This window comes from Amaranthus tricolor, chromosome 1 (genome assembly GCF_026212465.1).
Source record: "Amaranthus tricolor cultivar Red isolate AtriRed21 chromosome 1, ASM2621246v1, whole genome shotgun sequence".
Classification (NCBI taxonomy): domain Eukaryota; kingdom Viridiplantae; phylum Streptophyta; class Magnoliopsida; order Caryophyllales; family Amaranthaceae; genus Amaranthus; species Amaranthus tricolor.
In genome coordinates, this window is record NC_080047.1 from 42,170,422 (window position 1) to 42,191,520 (window position 21,099).

At 32.7% G+C, this 21,099-nt stretch overlaps 3 protein-coding genes across 10 annotated transcripts in view; 1 reads left to right on the forward strand and 2 right to left on the reverse strand.

The window, feature by feature from the left end:
* Nucleotides 1-1,690, reverse strand: part of LOC130813529 (cytokinin dehydrogenase 1-like) — a 4,778-nt gene extending 3,088 nt beyond the window's left edge. The window contains exons 1-2 of the mRNA XM_057679369.1: nucleotides 1,356-1,690; nucleotides 614-741 (exon numbers count right to left, since the gene is read on the reverse strand). Of these exons, the coding sequence (XP_057535352.1) occupies nucleotides 614-741; nucleotides 1,356-1,608 (381 nt within the window). The 5' untranslated portion in view covers nucleotides 1,609-1,690. The remainder of the gene's footprint in view (nucleotides 1-613; nucleotides 742-1,355) is intronic.
* A 6,351-nt stretch (nucleotides 1,691-8,041) lies between these two features.
* On the forward strand, nucleotides 8,042-20,668 carry LOC130815459 (uncharacterized). Of its 7 annotated transcripts, none has more exons than XR_009042611.1 (7): nucleotides 8,042-8,182; nucleotides 8,348-8,426; nucleotides 10,177-10,241; nucleotides 12,801-13,194; nucleotides 20,059-20,098; nucleotides 20,228-20,267; nucleotides 20,358-20,668. XR_009042611.1 is itself a non-coding variant. In XM_057681949.1 (6 exons), exons 2-4 carry the CDS (start codon nucleotides 8,401-8,403, stop codon nucleotides 13,178-13,180), a joined length of 471 nt encoding a protein of 156 aa, XP_057537932.1. In that variant the 5' UTR covers nucleotides 8,042-8,182; nucleotides 8,348-8,400; the 3' UTR covers nucleotides 13,181-13,194; nucleotides 20,059-20,091; nucleotides 20,228-20,668. The 7 variants fall into 7 exon arrangements, 2 of the variants coding, with proteins under 2 accessions (XP_057537932.1, XP_057537952.1); XR_009042612.1 differs by having other exon boundaries at nucleotides 20,059-20,091; XR_009042606.1 differs by having other exon boundaries at nucleotides 20,228-20,668.
* On the reverse strand, nucleotides 13,200-16,145 carry LOC130815448 (cytokinin dehydrogenase 1-like). Of its 2 annotated transcripts, none has more exons than XM_057681937.1 (5): nucleotides 15,154-16,145; nucleotides 14,860-14,987; nucleotides 14,513-14,773; nucleotides 14,154-14,416; nucleotides 13,200-14,067 (listed from the first exon to the last, which is right to left on the reverse strand). In XM_057681937.1, the coding sequence occupies exons 1-5, from the start codon at nucleotides 15,806-15,808 to the stop codon at nucleotides 14,004-14,006; spliced, it is 1,371 nt and encodes a 456-aa protein (XP_057537920.1). In that variant the 5' UTR covers nucleotides 15,809-16,145; the 3' UTR covers nucleotides 13,200-14,003. The 2 variants fall into 2 exon arrangements, with proteins under 2 accessions (XP_057537920.1, XP_057537912.1); XM_057681929.1 differs by having other exon boundaries at nucleotides 13,201-14,029; nucleotides 15,154-16,144.
* Nucleotides 20,669-21,099: the final 431 nt, after the last annotated feature.

Here is a 21,099-nt window from a genome sequence, read left to right on the forward strand (position 1 = left end):
TGAGTTGGATCTGTTGTCAATGCCATCATATAATCGGGAAAACATGAGACGCACACACTTCATAAGCTAAAGAGATACCATCCAAAAATCATATGGTAATAGGAAGAAGGAACCTAAGGACTTATAAAGTGTGCATGCGATCTTTAAATCATCAATGTGAGAGAAACCATCCCAACACCCACATGTGAACTCTTATCAAATTCGCATGTGGAAGGAATCAATAGAGGTCCCAGTTAATCAAAATAGTTGGCTCTGATATCATATTAAACTCAATTAGACTTATTGTCAATACCAGCATATAATAGGGAAATACGAGGTGCACTTTTTATAAGCCAAGGAGATTTTATCCAAAATTAAACTATATGGAAATGGGAGAAAAAGCTCAAATGACTGATAAAGTATGCACACCATTTTTAATTCATCTTTGTAGGACAATACATCCAAAAAAGTGTTTGTAATTCGATAGTTGATACCACAATGGTATCAAGTGAATCTCATTTAAGCGGAGTTCAAAAAACCTTAAGATATATACATAATCTTATTCTTGTCAAAATAAAAAGATTGCGATTTTTAAGTGACAAGGTATGTAAATTAGTAGGAGATAATACTTAACGAGTTTTGGAGCCACTTGTAGAGAAATTCTGGCCTTAGTGATGATACCAAATTGCCCTAATCCTCCAAGAACACCATAAAAGAGGTCTGCATTTTCCTTTTCTGAACAATTCACTAAATCTCCTTTTCCTGCATCCACATAATATCAAAGGATAAACAATATCTTCATCTTACCTATCCCTACATACGGAAAAATACTAATGGTTGAGGCCCTAAGATATGTTATATTGTCTAACATGTCCCCTCAACGAAAATCCTTTGGCCCTTTTTGCTAGATGTGCTCCTCAATTCTCATATTTGGTGCTGAATATTCCACTTTAAACGAGAGGTGGTTGAGAGTTAAATTCGTGACCTCTTATCACGCAGACTTCTTATAATTATACCATGTCAAGAAAACGACTCAATCAAAAGCCTAAGCTTTTAATTGAGACCAAAATATGTTATATACTCTAACACGAGCTCAATCCTACCATCAATTATTCCCAAATACAAAATTGACATTACTTCATTATCTCTTAAGTTTAATTGGATTTATTATGAGTGCCAACATATAAACGGAAAAGCACGAGATGCACACACTGTATAAGCCAAAAAGATATGTACCATCCCAAAACCATATGACTATAGAAAGAAGGATTCCAATAACTTATAAAATATGCACACTATTTTTACTTTATCGATATTATCAAATATACCAACACTATCAACTCATCCAAGTAGTGCAATAAGTCATAAAATCTTACCTGTTACAACTTCCAATTGATAGACATTACTACTATTAATTTGAGGTCCATGTTTGAATGCTTCTCCACTAATCCCACCATTTGATAAAGTCCCCCCAACAGACAAATACAAAAAATCTGTCCATGATTTTGGGGCCAACCCATATTTTATACTCTCATACAACACATTTATCCATAATTCACCTCCCAAAGCATCCACATAAGGATCCTCCCCTATATGAACAAAAAACCTTGGTTCTTCCAATGATTCCATACTTATAACAATCCCACCTTCATTTTGTGACTGCCCTTCAAGCGAGTGACCGTGTCCTCGGGCAGTTACAGTCAGTTGATCTGAAAACCGTCGGCTCTTTTTATAAACATATTTGATTGTTGTTGAGATATCAGAAACTGTTTTTGGAAATAAAATTGCTAGGGGAATGTAATGAAACCTATTGCCAAAATCATATGCTACATTACTCGTATTGTCGAAATCGAATTCACCATTTAGTTTAAGTTTCTTGAGGGATGATATTATGTGATCATTTAAGTTTTTGATGTTGGGTTGTGCATAAGATTGGTAAGAAAAGTTTGTGTTTATGAAAAGAAGTAGGAAATAACTTAGAATTTTTGTTAACATTTTTTTTATAGGAATGCCAAAAGATGTGCAGAAAAGAGTTGCATGCTTAGGGGTTTTAAAGAGTGTACGGCCGTGTGGGTAACGTAACCTTACTATGATGTGTAGAAACTTACTTGTTTTATGAAGACATTCAACTTCGCTTGGTATTGTGGTTTTTGAACTTATAAATTAGACTAAGACCCTTAAAAAGGGACGGATTTGGATTGGGTCTAATAGGATCCTAAATCCATAATCCATCCCTACTTATAATATAAATATAGTCGATTGCGAAGTTGGAATTCAAATTAAGGGTTAGATTGAGAGATTTCGGGTTGAGCTTTAAAAGATTGATAGATTACTCATATCAATAAGGTGAATCTTTTTTTTAGGGGAGTATATTTGTTAAGAATTCCAAAGTTAAGTACGCTTGTTGCGGAACAATGTGTAAAAGTGAGGCTAAGGTGCGCTGAAAAGATTTGTATTGGTTTTTGAAGCCAATATATGAGATACATGGGTAGTCACCTAGATTTGGTGGAATCGGGGGTGTTACAAGTGGTATTAGAGTCTCACAGCAACCATGGTAGCTGATAGTGTGTTCAATCCACTTAGCAGGGAAAAGTTCCTGGAACTAAGGTGCAATGAGTATGTTGCATTTCTAAGTGGGGGTGAGTGTGATACCCTGAATTGAGTTTTAAAAGAATTAATAGTCTACTCATATAAACAAGGTGCATAAAAAATACAATAAATTACGTGTTTGAACATGGAGGTTGACCATTAAAGTCAATTGCAACTAAAAGGATAAAAAATTAATAAATCTATGGGTGGTTTTTGTTTCTTAATTAATTTACTTCATCAGTCAATTAAGAGAATTTTACGTTCTTTTTTAGGAGAAAACAGTTAAGAAATTCAACTTTGCTTGTTTGTATGGTAACTTGTCAAAAAATTTAGTGTCATTTACAACCGAAAGGTGAAACTTCTAATGAAGGTTTCGTGGATTTCCATAATTAAGAATCAAATAATACAAATTGATGAATAAGACTTTAATTGAATATACTTGTAAAGATAAATTAATTAGAACATTATGAAAAATATAATTAATATCAACATAAAATTATAATGTAATGATTTATATCCTATACAAATTCTCATTTAGAAGATCGAAATATGAGACAATTTAACCCAATAAAACTAATTAAATAAACATTAACTTTCGTACTTAAAATATTTATTTTGCAAATATTTAATATATCATTTTAAATATTTAAAATTGACATTTTGAATGTTAAAATATTTTTTTTATTTAGATACTTGTAGGAGTTGTCTCACTAGTTAGAGTATCATGAAGAGTTGCTCTTGTTCCTTTTATTTTGCTATTTTTTGTTTTGAGTTATCGCTTTGATTTTGCAATTTTTTTTTTAATTTTAGTCACACTTTTTCTCCTAATTTCACAACATAATATCTTTTTTCATTTCATTAATTTATTTTCTTTTACGTTAAGAACACTTTAAAATATAAAATAATATCTATCTATATCTAATACTAAAACAGACATCATTTAATAATAAGTGTCAAGCTCTTATAGCTTTTTTTTCTGCTCAAATGCTACTCTAAGTGCATCTTCTTTGGGAAATAATTCTTTCCTTAATTAATTACTGCTCTAATGTATATTTTTTGGAAACAAATTTGACCAAAAAAAGTAAAATTTGTAAAGATATCATATTTAGCCATATTATTAGTGGTATTCTATTGTCATTAATAAGCCCTCTTAATTAATGCTTGAAGAAATAACTATATGCTATACAATCCTTTTATTCTTAATTATAATCAACTATTGTATATTTTTGTACCAATTATCCTATATTAAATATCGTACAATACAATATAATCAACTATTGTATATTTTTGTTACTATATGTATTAACATTATTCTTGTCTTAATATAAAAAGGGGATGAGACACTTTATAGTAATTGCAATAGAATAATAGTGGTTTATTGGCAATATAATGATATTAATTATATTTGGTTTTAAATTACTTGCAACATTTGCTTTTCCACGTATGCACTAATTCAATCTTTAATATCTCTACTTATAATAATAAAAAATTATAAAAATTTGATATTAATAATCTTTGCATTGTGACAAATCAAACAAGATCCCACTTAAATATGTTTTAACTAACAGATTAAGAATTAATTACAAATTAAGGGTGATGAGTAAATAATGCAATTTGATAATGTTGCAAGTGATTTAAGACGGAGACAGTATATATCATTTACAAATTTCGTAGTTTTCTTCACATTTTTTCTTTTCACCCTTTTTTTTGTTTTCATTCATCAAATCACTGACTTATTTTTTCTATCTCATCAATCTAAGTCTCATATATTTGCAGTTTGGGAGGAAGATTATTTTTATCTTTTTCTCATAAAAAAATCTCTATTCCTATATCTAAAAATTGTGTTTTTTGTTTTTTAATTATTTCTCTATAGATTTTTTGGGTTAGTTGATTCGAATCAAAAAGAGAAATAAAGCATATAACCAATCGCGATGAATGGGCCATATCACCTGCATTACTTAAATGATAAATATATTTCTATCTTATTTGCATTGATTAATAATATATGCATGTAAGGATTATAAAGGATACCATAAGTTACATTCTTTGCAAATATTAAATTTGTATCACTTCTAATAAAAATCTAAAATTTATACATTTTTCTAAAAAGTGAATTTTTTTCTAATGCAAGTTAAATAACAATGATGTAAGGATATTTTAGACACTAAATTTCAAGTAACAACACTAAATATATTAAATTGATATTTTTGTTTGAGTTTTATATTAAGTTTGAATTTTATTAATTGTTAATTAGATAATTAAATTTAGATTTGAATATAAATTGTTTGGATTTAATTTATTGGAGTATTGATTGATGTATATATATGTTTTACTAATGGTTTATTTAGTTGGTTTCTTTGTTTAGTTGTTAAAAATTGACTTTCTATTCAAATTGAGGCAATATAAACGGCGTTTAGAGATAGACGATATTTATAGAGGAGTAATAAAACTAGCTAGAGAAAAATTGACAATAACAATCATGATATTGTTTCCTAATACTAAAATTTAAAATTTTATTTTCCTTTATTTAGTTTGATCAATAACTAAAGACTTGACATTAACAGTGTCCTGATAAGAAAATAAAGAACAAGATATAAAATTAGAATTCAATTATTTGATTATCATCTAACATAAATTTTAAAATTTTACCAATTTGTATTAAGGTATAATCAATCATATATAGTGGTTTTATGGGTCAAAATTAGCAAATACTAAAGATTTTAATATGTGATGATGATAATAATATTCATACTTCAACATACAATGTTGTATACAAATAAAAAAGGTGGTTATATATTTATAGTAGATATAAATATGTCCATTTTCAAAATATGTATATATATATATATATATATATATATATATATATATATATATATATATATATATATATATATATATATATATATATATATATATATATATATATATATATGTTTAACTTTATTTTTCGTTTATTACATATATATATGGGTCAAAATTAGGCAAATACCAATCATTATTTTTTATTTTATTCTTTTTTTTGATAATTTCTTCATTTATTTATAAAAGTATATGTTAAATATAATTAAGTATTAATAGCTCGTGTTTAACACGGGCAATCACCTAGTTGATTAATAAATAGTAGATACTATATAAATAGGACAACTAATTTAAATTACAGATACTATAAAAAATTATTTTCTTTTTTTAGCAAACTAAAAGGAATATCAAAAGTATGAGACTTGATAAAAGTAAATTTTTTTCTCACAAAAATTTTCCAAACAAAATGATTCCAAGCTTACATCAAAAGAAATAATAATTCTCAGAATACCGTCCACATAAGAATGTGCTACTTCAAGAAACAGTTTAATCATAAAACCGCAACTCTAATTAGTGATTTTACCTTATCTAGAAGCCGCTACTTGAAGTAGTGGTTCAATGAAAAAACCACTACACTAACTAATGATTTTATAGTGAAAAGAAAATTAGATTTTGGGCGACAAAAATGAGGAGTTTAGGGCGACAAATAAGAGTGATCCAAAATCCAAAGGTGGCATATGGGCATTAGGGGCGGAGCAAAAATTAAAATTTTTGTTAAAGGCTTTGTGCAATTTTAAAAAAGACTAATTTGCGAATTACAGCTTTAAAGTTTAGCACTTTTGCGAATTACACCCTCAATGTTTATTTTTTGCGAATTACAGCCATCAAAGTATTAAAGTTTGCAGGTTTAAGCCAAAACATAGAATTCCGACTATTTTGGTGGTCGGGATTTTTGGTTAAATGGTTGAAGTTTTGTGTTTTTGGCTTGAACTTGTAGACAATTCACAAAAAATAAACATTAAGGCTGTAATTCGCAAATGTGCTAAATTTTAAGGCTGTAATTTACAAATTATTCTTTAAAAAATTATGACATTTTTTTAACAATTTTGTATCTTTAAATACTTAACATGTACTACATAATTTAATATTGAGGCATCTAATTTTCGAGGCCTTATACGGTCGAACATGTTAAACATGTTTAGAACCTTCCCTATGGGCATTAACGACAAAATGTCGCCCAAACTGTAATATGGGGTCAAAATTGATGTTTGTCACCCAATATTGCTTATGTGATATGTGCTACAAGTCTACAACAGATACTGTGGCCCATGAATTATACAGATGACAAGGAAACCTATTGGAGACAATTTCTAAGCTATTGTTCCATACTTTTATGTTGTCGCCCATTGATGCGCATATCCATCAACACATATTGTGCCCCATAGATTATACGAATGACAACCGAAAACGATGGACGACACTTTGTGATATGGGACCTTTTTTCCTCCTAATATCCTTATGTGCCCAACGTATTTTAAACCGATAGATTATATGAACAACAACCCATAATATATTTGTTGTATTTTATAGTTTATAAGCTAGATATACTTTTATGAAAGATCGTTTCTTGGTAAGACTAATTCAAATAAAAAGTTCATATTTTCAAGATATATATTAGATGAGCTATTTAACCCACGTATGAGTTGAGTTTCACGATAAACCGTCTTATACAAGAATTTGTTTATGATCTATAAATCACACTTCTTTGTCGCTAAAAAGATAAAATTGCTACTTGAAGTAATCCATGTAGGGGTCTTTGCCAAATGGCCTTTTTCGAAGGGTTTTTCTGATCAAACAAATAAAAATGTAACTGGTAGATGTTTATTAAGTAGATTGAATTTTTTTAAACCATATTTTTTTAACCTTAGTTTTTTACAGTGTTGACCGAGAAAAAGAGGGTAGTGTGTGAAACTCGAACAGAAAACAATAAAAAGTAGTGTGTATTTTCCAATTGAAATAAAACTCGATTTTTTTAAATGTTCCTCAACATTTAATGTTTTGATCATCTTGATTAGGGGTGAACACGGTTCGATTTTGTTTGGTCTGATACTAAAATCAGACCAAGCCACAACTTTTGGTCTGGAAAATTTCAAGACCGTACCGGACCGTTTAAATTAGCGGACCGAATCGGATCAAATCGTTTTACAACAATTTGGTCCGGTCTGGTCTACGAATTTTTTATTTTTAGATATTTATCCAAATTAATACATGTGTTTGTGCAAATATTTTGTACCTACAATCACAAAATATAATAATTTGTAATAAGTTCATGACATCAACAACATTCAAGTATATATTACTATATAAAGTAACTACATCTTGAAATATCTAGGTAGCAACTTATTTTTTTTTAAAAAAAATTATGATTTTCAACCATAGAACGGTTTGAGGTCTGGTCTAAAAAATAAAAAACCGAGACCAGACCGTAAACCGTAATTTATTTTGAAAAAACAGATCAGACCATTTAGACCGTAGACCAGACAATTCTGATTTGATTCGATTTAGTTTACGGTTTAGACCAAACTTTGTTCAGCACTAATTTTGATCGCTGTTGACGTGTTGGTCTAACATGCGTGGGGGATTTGAATTCATAAAATACGTGTCCAGTAAAAGACTAACCCACGTCTTGCACCACTTCCCTCCTTCTAGAATTGTAGTATCAAACAAAACAATCACAACGATGGCGAATTGGCGGTAAATCAAAAATACCTATTTACTCATGATTCTGCTCTACCGAACATCTTGAACCTCGGTATCTTTCTTTTGTTCATCAGTCACTCCACGTATAATCGAAATCGCATTGTTTTGAATTGTTAAATTCTGTTGAAAAAATCTTCAAATTTGTTCAAATATGATGTTGTTTTATGAGGTTTTAATTGTTAATTGTTGTTGTTAATTATAAATGTTGTTTTTGTAGAATTAGGATGTTAACTAAATTATTTGTTTTTGCTCCTATGAAGAAAACTCGAAATGCTACCTTGTTCTACTCTACGAAGGTTAATTTTTTGATTTAATTGTTACAATAAATTTTTTGTATTTATTTTCATTATATTGCAGTAATCTGAGGCATTCCTGTTGATCATTCTTTTTTTTGAGAGTTTATTATTTTGGTAATGGAGAATTTTGAGGGTTAAGAAATAAGTTGATCGCTGGAATAGTGATTATGGACTAGTGTTACTTAATCAGGGTTAGATGATGATCTTCTGCTGAATTCGGGTTGAAGAATATTATGATCCAAATTCGAAGGTTTGTGCTTAGGGAATTGTTCAAATATGAAATATGTGACCAGTTTCGTAGTATTTTTGATATAATATATAACATATCATGCAGTTGAACCATCATTTTTAAGTTTTTGGTAGAGTTTATATCTTATATTATCAGAAGCCAACTTGGCCGTTTGAATCTCATCTTTGGAATATTTAGCACTATATATATATATGAGGAAAACATAGATCTATAATATAACATAATATGGGTTTTAACCATCTGAGTTGGTTTCTTGACATTATTGAGTTTATGTTGTTGATAATATGTGGTGATAAAGGGTGAATAAGTTTTGATTACTTTGACCATTTACTGTTTCCATAAAGAAACTAGAGGTTGATTTATAAAGAGGGGTTGAGGAAAATATTGGTTGTCTCACTCATTTATCATTGCACCCTGTATATCCCGCGCTCATAGACTCATAGAAGCTAATCAAAGTTTAGGGAGGGATCGAAAGGGATAGAAAAAGATTGATCATATCCTAATCAAAGGAGGTTCTGTTCCTAATGTTGATGATGTGTAATTGTGCTTAAGTTCTCCGAATAATAAGCCAGAACATTTGGTCTTTGTACATCTTATTACGCTCATTAACTTGAAGAATACACTTGAATTTATTGAATCTGATTTTTGTATTTATTATGGACTAGTGTACAGTTGCTCAATAAACTATGTGCGCTTTTATTTTTTGAAGTAGCAAAAAGTTTTTGCAATCAAGTTCAAAGAAAAATACTCTTTGTCATTATAGGCCAACACCCCTTACTTCTCTTAGGTGAATTTCACATTAGTGACTCTTGAGCAGTGCAGTTTACGCTCTAATTTCCTGACAAGACTGAGTACTTTTAGGTGGAGGGAGAGTGTTGATCTGATTGTAATAGGATGGAATCAAAAAGACCAATGAAACTTGGTGTAGAGTTATAGAAATCTCTCACAAAGATTCTGATACTGAAGGTATGGATCATGATGATGCAAAAAATCAGGTTGGTGGGTATTGCATAAGGTGTATATAACAAATGTTCTGACACAGATAGTCTTTTACGGTTTTACTAGGAGAGTTCTGTCATTTTGGAGGTAATGTTTGAAATTAGATGGTATTTTTGGTGTGATTCTGTATTGCATAAGACAGTTGGTCCTCACTTATGCGCCCTCAGCCTTTTTATCTTGAAAACTTCCTCATGTTACTGTTACTGATGTATGCGTGTGTAAAATAATTTCTAGTTTTCAATTTGCAATATAGATCTAAGTAGGTATTAGCTCTCATTTGTTATAACTTATCAATGAAGAGATATCATGTTTTAAGATGTACAAATACAAATATTCTTGTGTTTATGTAATCTTTGGTTGGTGTTTTGAAGTTCATGTATCCATATTTAGATCTTTGTATGCTCAATCTAAGAGATTACTTGGATTATTATACTATCGATAGTATTTTAAAATCAATATTTTATAAGGATGTACTAATCTGTTAGTTTGTATTATACTCAGCTTGCGACACTATCACCAGTGTGTGATTGAATCAATGGATGATAAAGGAGCTGCAATTAAAACTGGTATTGGCTTCTGTTTCATGTGTCAAGACTTGAATTTAGAATCTTTTAATTTAAAAGTTTGTGATTATATTTGAATTAACATGATGCTGAATTGGTATATAGACAGCCCTTCCTTCAATATACTTGACAATGGACGATGTGTCCTGCAGGTATTGACTGTCATTTATTGAGTTTGAGCTCAGACTGTTATCACCAAGTTGATTTTTTTAGATCAGTATACAAGACTGTTTCCCTTTACTAGACTTCAATTTGCTTCGTTGCCAACAAGAAGCTTTTAGCAGTGTTTTAGTTGAAGAATGTTGCAGTGTTAGACTAAGCGATTCTCTATCTTGACTCAATACTTGCAGTATCTCTTGGAATGTTTGTAACTACCCCATAGCCGTATTCTTTCTTAAAGCCTTTTGGGGCTTGTAGGTATTTATCTATTTGTTAGTTTTGGAGTTCTAATTTTGACAGCTTGACTGTTAGATGGTATTTGTCAGCTATAACTTGAGTGTGTGGAGAGATTTGAACTCGATTTACTCAATCTGTTTAAAACTAGTTTATTACCATTACCTGATAATCTATGCATGTTGGCAACTTATTCTGTTATTCTTTCTTGTCTCGATCATTCTACTACCTAAAGTTATTCTGTTGAGGTGAAGGCTGAGAGAAGTTGGCGATTCATTTTTGAATATAGGTTTTTTTATGTCTTTAGTGTTCAATTTGTTCAAACTTGTCAGTGAAAGTGGGTGTTAGAATTTTAATTGATGCAAAATTTTATGTCATCTCATTTTGATTACTTCTCTTTTCTTTTCTGCTCACTGCTTGAAACTGTAGTTGAATATGTTTTGTTATTGTGTCATTTGCTCGGTAATTGTGTCCAATTAATCTTTCATGATGAATTGATTTGATTAAATTGATATCACATTTTATGTTTGTTAGTGGAAGTGTCAATTCTCCTAGGGTAGGAGATGATTTTGAACATCTCATAGCCCAATCCATGACTTGCACCTTAGAGAAGATAATGTGTGTGCAATGAGATATGGGGGATTGATGTTTGGATCACTACATGAGGTGATCAATGTGATGCATAGAGCGTGCCTTGAACAAGGGAAGAGGTACCTTGAACAAGGCAAGAAGGTGCATAGGGAGGGCCTTGGTTCATGCCTTGAATGAGGCAAGAGGAAGGAAGGAAGATATCTTGAACGAGGCACAACACATGAAGCAAATAGTGAATGGCATTGAGTTGCTCATTCGAGCACATATAGTGCTCGTTCGAGAACCTCAATACAAGGGCCATTTTGAATTTCTGTTTTGCATGATACTTTGGGGGCAAGCTTAGTACTTTATCTTATGGTTACTCTACTTGTTTTGGGCTATATAAGGGCCTTAAATCAGATTAGATTAGCATGTGGGGAGGCTAATACATAGAGAGCAACTAGGGTTGAGTGCCAAAAGAGTGCATTTTTTGTATTAGTGTGTGTTTTCATTAATGGTGGAAATGTTGTGCTTGAGAGGTTGTTCCCAAGGCTTGGACAATTTGCATTAATGTAAGTTGATTAATTAATGAAATACTATCTTGTTTGAGGGGGAGCTATCCAAGATACTTCATTAATCATCCTTGTGTTCTTGTACTCTTGTTTTTGTTGTTCTTTTGTGTATGCTTTGTTTTTCTATTTCTTTTTCATCTTGTTCTTTATCATAGAGAGGTCTTTTAGCCTATCATTTCAATTTGGTATCAGAGTTTGTTGCTTGTTGAGTTTCTTAGGTGTTTGGTGAGTGAAAATAAGAATTTTAGTGAAGAAAGAAGATGGGGAAAGAAACAAGTTTTCATACTTCATTGTTTGATGGAAAGATGAACTTTTCGGTGTGGATAAGTTCCGTTGAAACTTTTTGGTTCAACAAGGTATTGATGACGCTATAGAGAAAACAAAGCCTACATCTTTGGAGGTTGGAAAGTCGGTATCCATGAAGTGAAGGCAGCGAGCCATTAGGCTTGCTAAGGCACTCAAAATCAAATACAACTATTTGAAGGAGACAGATCCCGGTGGGTTGGAGAAGCTTCAAGCGGTGGAGGGTTGTTTTATTAATGTAATGTCGCTTAGTTAAAATAAAATCTATTTTGAGGGGGAAGTATCCAAGATACCTCAATAATCAACTTTGTGTTCCTGCACTCTTGTTTTTGTCGTTCCTTAGTGTATGCCCGGTTTTCTATTGCTTTTTCATCTTGTTCTTCATTACAGAGAGGTCCTTTAATCTATCATTTTAATCTTTGAAGATCTGAGCTTAGTCTAATTTTGAACATGAAAAATATATATAAAAGAATTTTTGCCATTTGCTTGTGTTTATATCTTCCTGTGGTTGCTCTGAGCCTCCGACACAGTTTTCTAAAGTAACGTCTTTATTTGCTAATTGATCATTAACAGCTCTTATATTGCTTATATCCCAAACTTTTTGTCTTTTTCTTACAATTTTATTTATTTATTTATTTTTGAGTTCTGTTCTTACAATTTTGTATTGCTTCTCATACTTGCAATTGCATTTTGAGCGGTGTTTAAGGTGCTTTCTGTATCTCAGACAATTCTAGGAGCAGAGGAACAGAATCTGAGAGGACTCAAGGTGATGCTGTTTTTGAGCTGGGCTCACATGCTGCTAAAGATAATGCTCAATTCTCTATGACAGATTCTCAATCTGTAGGAGATATTGCACGAAAGGAAGCACCTAAACATTGTGATGATCCCTCAATGGAGGTAAATATGGATGCTACTATCGATCCTGATGATGTGATACGAGCTGGAGGTTTTGGTGCTAGAGATGATATAAATAGTTTTCTTCCTATTGCAAGTGACTCAACTGACTTTGAAGCTTCATTGCTTGATGCGCGTGAGTATGAAGAGCCCCAGGGTGAGCTACGCCGACCAGGCCTTGGCTGGATGGAAGATAGACTCTCACAGTGAATATGTTGTTTCAGGTATTATCTTTTGGAGTTTGCTTACAAATTTTGAACTTGTTTTAGGTATGTTCACCGCACATTCCGTGTGTCTTTTCCTTATACTATGAAGTATGCTTTATCGTTTAACTACCAAAAGGCAATCTTGGAGCGTCTTTTTCTGTGGGTCATTTACTCATTTTGAGAATCCTTTTTAGTCGACCAACTCTAGAAAAAAAATATTTTCTGTTCTGAAGTTGTCTTTTAAACTTTACATTCTCATTTGGCTTATGCAACTGGATTTTCCTCAGTTTATCTTCAATCACAGAATAAATATTGGTGTCTTGCTCTGAATTGTTATGAGAGCGTTTAAAAGAACAAAAATGTACATCAATGAAATTGTATCCTCCCTGAAACTAAAGTCACTAGCCCTAGTGTGCTGAAAGTCGCTTCAGTTATGTAGATGGGCTACTTACTGACAACGGCCTTGGTGCTTCTCTAACTTTTTCCGTTGAGTCATACTATTTGAATCAGTTCTTGAGATGATGCCCAATATCACGAAATGGATCTTCCTTTACGGAAAATCCTTTGTCCTGGTGTGAGGATTGCTAGAGGGTCATAGTTGAGTTTCCGTCGTGCAAAATCATCCCATCTAGTCCCAAAATGAGTTTGCCATCTTTCCTGAGTGTCGTAATGTGGAAGATATTGCTTAATCCCGAGCTTTTTCATCTCACAGAAATCTAGTATATGTTTGTTTTTTGTTAAAATATTTTCTAAACCGTCTGATCCAGATGAAGATGGTATTGCAGATGACAGAAATGCAACAAGGTAGAAAACATCTTCCTCTGGGGTCACCATAGATGTCTTGTCATTCCATCTGAGAAGGACAACGCAATGTCTACATTAGTTTCTCGCCTAAAAATAAAAAGAAAAGTGAGAACCACTTTAGTTTTGAAGTATGGGCGTAATAGTGGACAAGCACATATTAGATTTGTGGGTACCTAGACTGGTTGACAGGATAAATGAGGATTGGCCCATTGCTTGTATCTGTGAGGATATGACCAAATACTTCTTCAGAAAAACTGTGTATCTTACTCTTGGGAACAAGAAGATTTAACCAGGGATGAGGAACATCCCACAGTCCTTTTGCTCGGAGCTTTATTTCTGATAGGTGAACTCTGTTTAGGAAGTCCCCGTATGATGCTTCTGACTGGAAAAGTGTGTGAGGGATGTAGTTTAATTTGGACAACAAAAATTCTGTTTTCTGCATTTGGTATAAATTACAAGGTTTAAGTGTAATGAGTGACTTACATATTAGAAGTTAGCACATCATATGAAATTCTTTGTCGTAGATTCTAACCTGATTTATAATGTTCGCATCTTCAGAGTTAAAGTACTTCGCCATTTCGAGGCAGTATAGAGTTTTTCCTTCAGAGATGAACTGACTAGCTTGAAGGGGGTCTTTGGGGCTAAAAGTAGATCTCCAGTTGTTAACAAGACCTGTCCTGTTTATTATGACAAAACCTTCAATATAATCAAAGGAATTATCTGATGATATTAGCTTTTCCTGTTCCATGGTGAATAAGTTGAAATCTGAGTAAAGCACTCTAATCCATTTCACCTGTGAGTGTCAAAAGGGTGATCAGATCACTACAGTTATCTTTATGATTAAATAGACAGAGCCAACAAAAACTATCAGGTACTTGCCATTTTTGGAGCTGGCTCTAGAGAAATTCTTGCTCTGGTAATGATGCCAAACTGTCCTAATCCCCCAAGAACACCATGAAAGAGATCAGCGTTCTCTTCTTTTGAGCAGTTCACTACTTCTCCCTTTCCTGCATCCATACAAATAAATAAAATAAAATAATTTCCCAAAATGACATGAAGATATTCAATTTGGTTGGATGTGATTTTGTTTACTGAGGCTCTTGTTGGATGAATAGTCACTTTTTATTCTAGTATTATTATTCAGTATACGTTGAACAGAGGTTGTGAACTTACCAGTGACAACTTCCAGCTGGTGAACATTATTTATTTGAGGTCCATGTCTGAACGCCTGTCCACTAATCCCGCCGTTTGACAGGGTCCCTCCGACGGTTAAATATAGGTAGTCGGTCCATGACTTAGGTGTTAATCCGTATTTTAGTGTCTCATGCAGAATGTTTATCCACAATTCACCTCCAGAAACATCAACATAGGGGCGCTCCCCTGTTTGAACATGCATTTTTGGTTCATCTAATGATTCCATGCTGATGACTATGCCACCATGACTTTGTGATTGCCCTTGAAGTGAGTGACCATGGCCTCTTGCTGTAACCGTGAGGTCTGAGTTATAACCCTTATTGAAGACATGTTTAACAGTAGAAGAGATGTCTGATACTTTTTTTGGGGACAGAACTGCCATTGGAAGGAAATGGTATCTGTTGCCAAAATCATTTGCTACACGACGGGTGTTGTCAAAATCAAATTGACCATTTAGATTCAACTTTTTAAGTGATGATACTAGATCATGTGCACTTACGTTTGTGAAATCTTGAGTGGCTTGAGGAAGGTAAGAACAGTGGTTGGTGTTATGATCAGCTAAGTTGAGCAAGAGAAGTAGGACAACTTTTAGCACTAGTTCTGCACTTTGTCTACATAGCTCACATGACACCATTTCTCTGAAATGGGTTATTCAATTAATTGTTATGCTAAAAAGCTATAAGTTTTGTGTAAGGAAGAAGAGAGGTGAAAGCTGGTTATTTCTTGGTTTTCTTAGTGAAGCAAAGGGTAAAGAAGTGTGGAAGAGATGCTGTGTTGGAGGGCTTTTAAAGGCAGTTTCTTAAAGGCAGTTCTTGAGTCAAATGCGGTCACGTATGTTGCTAAGTGGTGGAAACTTCATTAGGAGATTGACGTTTGCTTGCTCATATAGTATTATTAATCGTTTGTAGGCCACCATCCCAGACCTCTTGTGGGGTTGAGTATGCTAAGCTGTTTTTAGATTGGCTGCAATATATATTTCCTTTTTTCCTTTTTCTTTTTTATTTTGGTTTTTTGGCTTGTATGTTTTCTGAGTGCATCACATTTAAATTTAGGATGTAGGAATATTGTGTCCTAAATTCCTATTAGCGGCTGTAGTTTAATTTGGCCTCTTTTTCTATGTTATTCATTTTCTTTCTGTCACCTCAGTCCTCAAGTACTTGTGTTGGATTTTTTGCACTTTGGTGTCGATACTTGACACTTACGTTGGGACCAAAAATCGAAGATTGTTCGTAAGGTGATTGCGATATTTGGGTATATAGGAAGTATTAAGCATCAGTAAATTAATTCTGAGTGCCAATAGGTTTTCGCTAGATATCGTATGCATGCTTAATGTTTCTTCAGAAAACATTTGACTTGTTATGATTCATCAGTTGTTTTTGCTGTTGTTTGCTTGCTTATGAATATAAATGGCAGTGGTAAGTTTGTTGAGCTTTTTTTTTTTTTTGTTAATTTGAGGTTAAACCAAACGATTAAAAGCAGTTGACCTGGCTAGGATCTCCAGTTTACTAATCAGTTGACCTGGCTAGGATCTCCAGTTTACTAATCACTGGGGAAAGGAATATGGGTTAGTATGATAACTGAGATTTAATGAGAGCTGTCCCACACCAAATTTTGAAAAAAGAATTTAAATCTTTTGTTGGATTCTTTGTTTATTTAAATCATATTTTAGGAAATATACCTTTCAAGTGGATTATTCTCCACCTACTTTAGCCATCAAGTCTTGCTTGGTCGTTGCCCTATCTTTTCTTTTCTTTTTTTTTTTTTTAATTTCCTCGTTCTCATTTTTTAGGAAGGTAGGGGGAACACTTTTCTGTAAATATTGAGTATTTATTTAATATCTCGTGTATGGACTAAATGTTTTTGCTTAAATTTGGTGTATGGGATGGACTATGGAGACTGTTCACTGCATCTTTTGATTTGTCCTCTATATATTAAAAATAAATTTAAAAATTCTCTTTACAAGACAAAATGGAGCAAGCTCAATGAGACATTAGGATTGGGGAGTATAGCTTAAGGATGTACTTACTCCTAAGATGAACTGTTAAACGACAACGAATTATCCGGACACAATTGGAGTAGAATGTGTTGGTAATTGGAGTATGTGATAGGAGAAAGAAAACTAAAGGTCCGTTTGTTATAGTTTTTAGTTCTATAGTTTTTAGTTTTTTAGTTTTATAGTTTTTAGTTTTTTAGTTTTTTTTTTCTTTTTAGAATTAAAAACCAAAAATAGAAAACTAGAAAAAATGGTTTTTATTTTTTAGTTGTCAGATTTTAAAATTATTGTATTTTCTATTAATTTGACTAAATTTTTCATTGATATTAAGACATATTTCATATCATATGGCGTTAAAAATTTAAAAATTAAAGGTAATACTGATTACCAAGAGGCAAAGACCTTAATAGTAACAGTAGACTGTCATTTCTAATTTTAGTTTACCTAGCATTAGCTTTGCCTTTTAAAGGCAATAAAAGTTCTGCATGAGAGTTTATTTGTTCCCCTTCTAACCTAACCCCGTAGAGGAAGAAAAGACTTTAGCTATCATACTCCTACAACACTGGCAAAATCTGTCTGATTAAAAATTGCAGTAAGTTCAGTGGAACTGATGCTTTTTTTCGGACTGTGAGATCTAGATCGGAGAGGGATTGACGGGGCTGGCCCCTACTGAAGGGCTCCCTGAATATTGGTCTGAAATGAAATTGTGGGGCTTCCAATTCCTGAATCTCTTTTTCAGTTTTTCTTTCTTGTTTACCTCGTTTTTAAGTTGGGTAAATGTCATACTTCCACAGTCCCAATAATTATGAGATAATGATGTTATCTCTCACTATATATCATTATATTGTTGGTAGAAGGGTAGAGTAGGGGATTTCCGTTTCATAATACTCGCACTTATTATATTTTTGTTTGTTTCACAATACTTGTGCTCTTTCCAACTTTGACAAAAAAAAACAACTTTTATTCTCTATTTTACCCCTTTTTATTCTCACTCTTCACATTATTACTTTTTCATCTACCATATAAAAAGGGTAAAATAAACAAAGATACATTGAATTTCTTAACATAAATTCGTGTAAGAGACGGTCTCTTTAAGAGGCTATCTCTAATTGAGTCAGCGCATTATATATATTTTTTGTAGGTAGGCATTAAGAATGATGTAAGTAGACATTTAAGATATTGAAAGTAGACATTAAGTATACTTAGTATTAAGGATAATATAAGTAGGCATTAAGAGTACCTTAAGTAGGCATTAATCTTTAGTGGGTAGGGCTTGAAATACGTCTCTCAAGAGACTAGCTGATTTCTTAATTCTTATGCCACATGCAAGTTTTTCAGAAAGGAGGTGGTATTCATGTCCAAGAGATTAATTAACATGTATACTTTCCACTAATGAGTGTTACATAATATTGCATGCATCAAGTTGGGGTTGTCTGTGTACTATAGACTTAGTTTTAATTTTTTTTATTATTCAAATGATTTATAGAGTTGCAAATATATGGGGTGAAGGGGTTAATACTTTCCCATATGTAAAGTTGGATCATGGATGGTACGCATTGAATTTAAATGCAGTAGTATTATTAAGCTTGGAAATTATAAGGTAGTATATCTTAGTGAAGTTCCCAGCCAGTGTTTAAATTCTTCCATAATTTTCATCCTACAAAGAATTGATATTAAATAAGCTCTTCTACTGTTCAGCTTGTTGGGTAGTTAAGGGGTAACTAACAATCGGTTTGATGTTTTCCAAAATGGAAAAAATCTCAAAAATGATAAGTACCTTTCGCTCTCTCTGCATTACTAACCGTTCAATTTCTAATAATCACCAAAGGCAAGGTATATTTTGGGCATTTTTATTTTTAGTGCTATGTGTTAGATGACTAATTGTCACACATAAGAGAGTTATGATGTCCTTTTTGGTTAATTATTGTGGCCTTATTGTCACGTGATGTTCACAAGGTTATGCTCTATAAGAGCCTGGACCACTGTCACTATGAAGTACCATCAGCGTCTATCATTGTATAGCACTAGCCTTGTAGAAAACAAAAATCCTTCGTATTAAGGTCAATAATAACATTAAATGTTGTTTTTGCAGATTTCTGTCTGTGAAATACTTCTTTGAATAACTAGTATGCTTGGATCTTTCTTTTTCATGTTAAATCTTCCATTGGTCCCCTTTCTCTGTGTTTTTGCTAATTAGCTCGTACTTTAAAAAAATTTAGTGGTCAGGGCATCTAGTTGAGTTGGTACGTCTCTAGTTACTAGAAGCCTCAAGTTTTTTTTAACCATTTTTCCCCTTTTCCATTGTGCATTTTGGTAAAGAATACAATGAAAATTGATGCTAGTTCATGATCTATGGCCTTGTTTTTACCGTCACAGTAACTGGTTGTGTTCATATTAAATTCATACTCATCAGTTCCGCATACCCGCTTACAAATAGGGAAAACCCGGAAAAAAAAAAGAAGAAAGAAACACGTGCACACACAAAAATAAAATGAGAAAGGAAAAGATAGAAGAGGGGGGAGGGGGGTGGGGAAGGGGGGTGTGTTCAAATGAGCTGTCTGTTGCAGTATGAAATCCCAGCACTGGGGCATCCTTGAAATGATTTTGGCTATCTAATAAATTGTCATCCTTGGGTAAACATCCACTAACGTTAATTGGAATACTATTTATCAAATTATTATCATTATTGCTTTGTTTCTTTAGCTCGTCAGCCACATTTTTGAGCAGTTATTTTGGGGGTAAATTGAAGTGTTGTTAACAAGCATGTTAGGTTTTTGTCGTGAATATTTTTGTGGGAAGGGAGGTGAAGGAGAGGTCCGAGGCATTGTTTAATGTTAGGTTTATATCTTGTACGTCCAAATTTTCATAAAGGTTGTACTCTTTGCTTGCAGGGGTACAAGTCGTTTTTGGATACACTAATAATGGTAATTAGTAAGTGTTTCATATGAACGCGATAATTTCTTTTTTGACTTAATGTTTTGATCAGTGGTCCTTTCGTATTCGTCTACACGTGTTGTTTAATGTTCCAAGTTCTCTAAAAGGCTGTACCATTTCTTGCAGGGGTTTAAGTCGTTTTTGGATTCACTACTAATGGTAATTGGTAAGTGTATTTCATATGAACGCGATGTTTCTTTTTTGACTTAACGTTTGGATTAGTGGTCCTTTCATGTTCCTCGACACGTGTTTCTAGGTTCCTTACTCAAATGTTGGCAGCTAACTCCGTGTTCAAAGTAACCTCAATACCCATCTTATTCGAGGTTTGAACAAAACGCTCTTCCATGCCTTTATTAGATAACTAGCAAGTGTGTGCATGGACACTAATTATGAGCTACCTTGCTAATCCTTGCTATTTGACCCCAATAAAAAAGCTTTTGGACAAATTTGTACATATAATTTTGTAATGTCAGATTGATTATATGCTGTTGGGATTTTGGTCGAATCCCAGTACTCGGTTAATAAATTTATTTTATGTTTGATGAGATATGTTATATTTGTTTGTTATCGAGTTTGTCTGCTAATCACCCATTTGTTGACCCCAATTGGATTTGTCGACTACAATGCAATTCTCTATAATGGAAACTGAGAAGAGTTTTCTTATTGGTTGTAACTGGAGCTCCCTAATTGGTTAGGGACCGGGTCCCTGCGAAATTTATAAATTTCTTATCATTTATTATATGTCCTAGACATAAAATACATGTGATTTTCATTTAAAATTATAACAAAAATATGAAACAAACAAGGTTTTTGAAATTGATGTGTGTTTTTGCTCCTTTCTCTAATTGTTGTGTCATACTTTGAGGTGCAACGTCAGGGGGACATCGGAGTACATAGTAAACTACCTGATAGGGAGGAGTGTAAGGAGTACACACGTAGTTTGAGTAATATGCAATTTTGATGGTACAAAAATAAGATACTAAGGAGTATATTACATT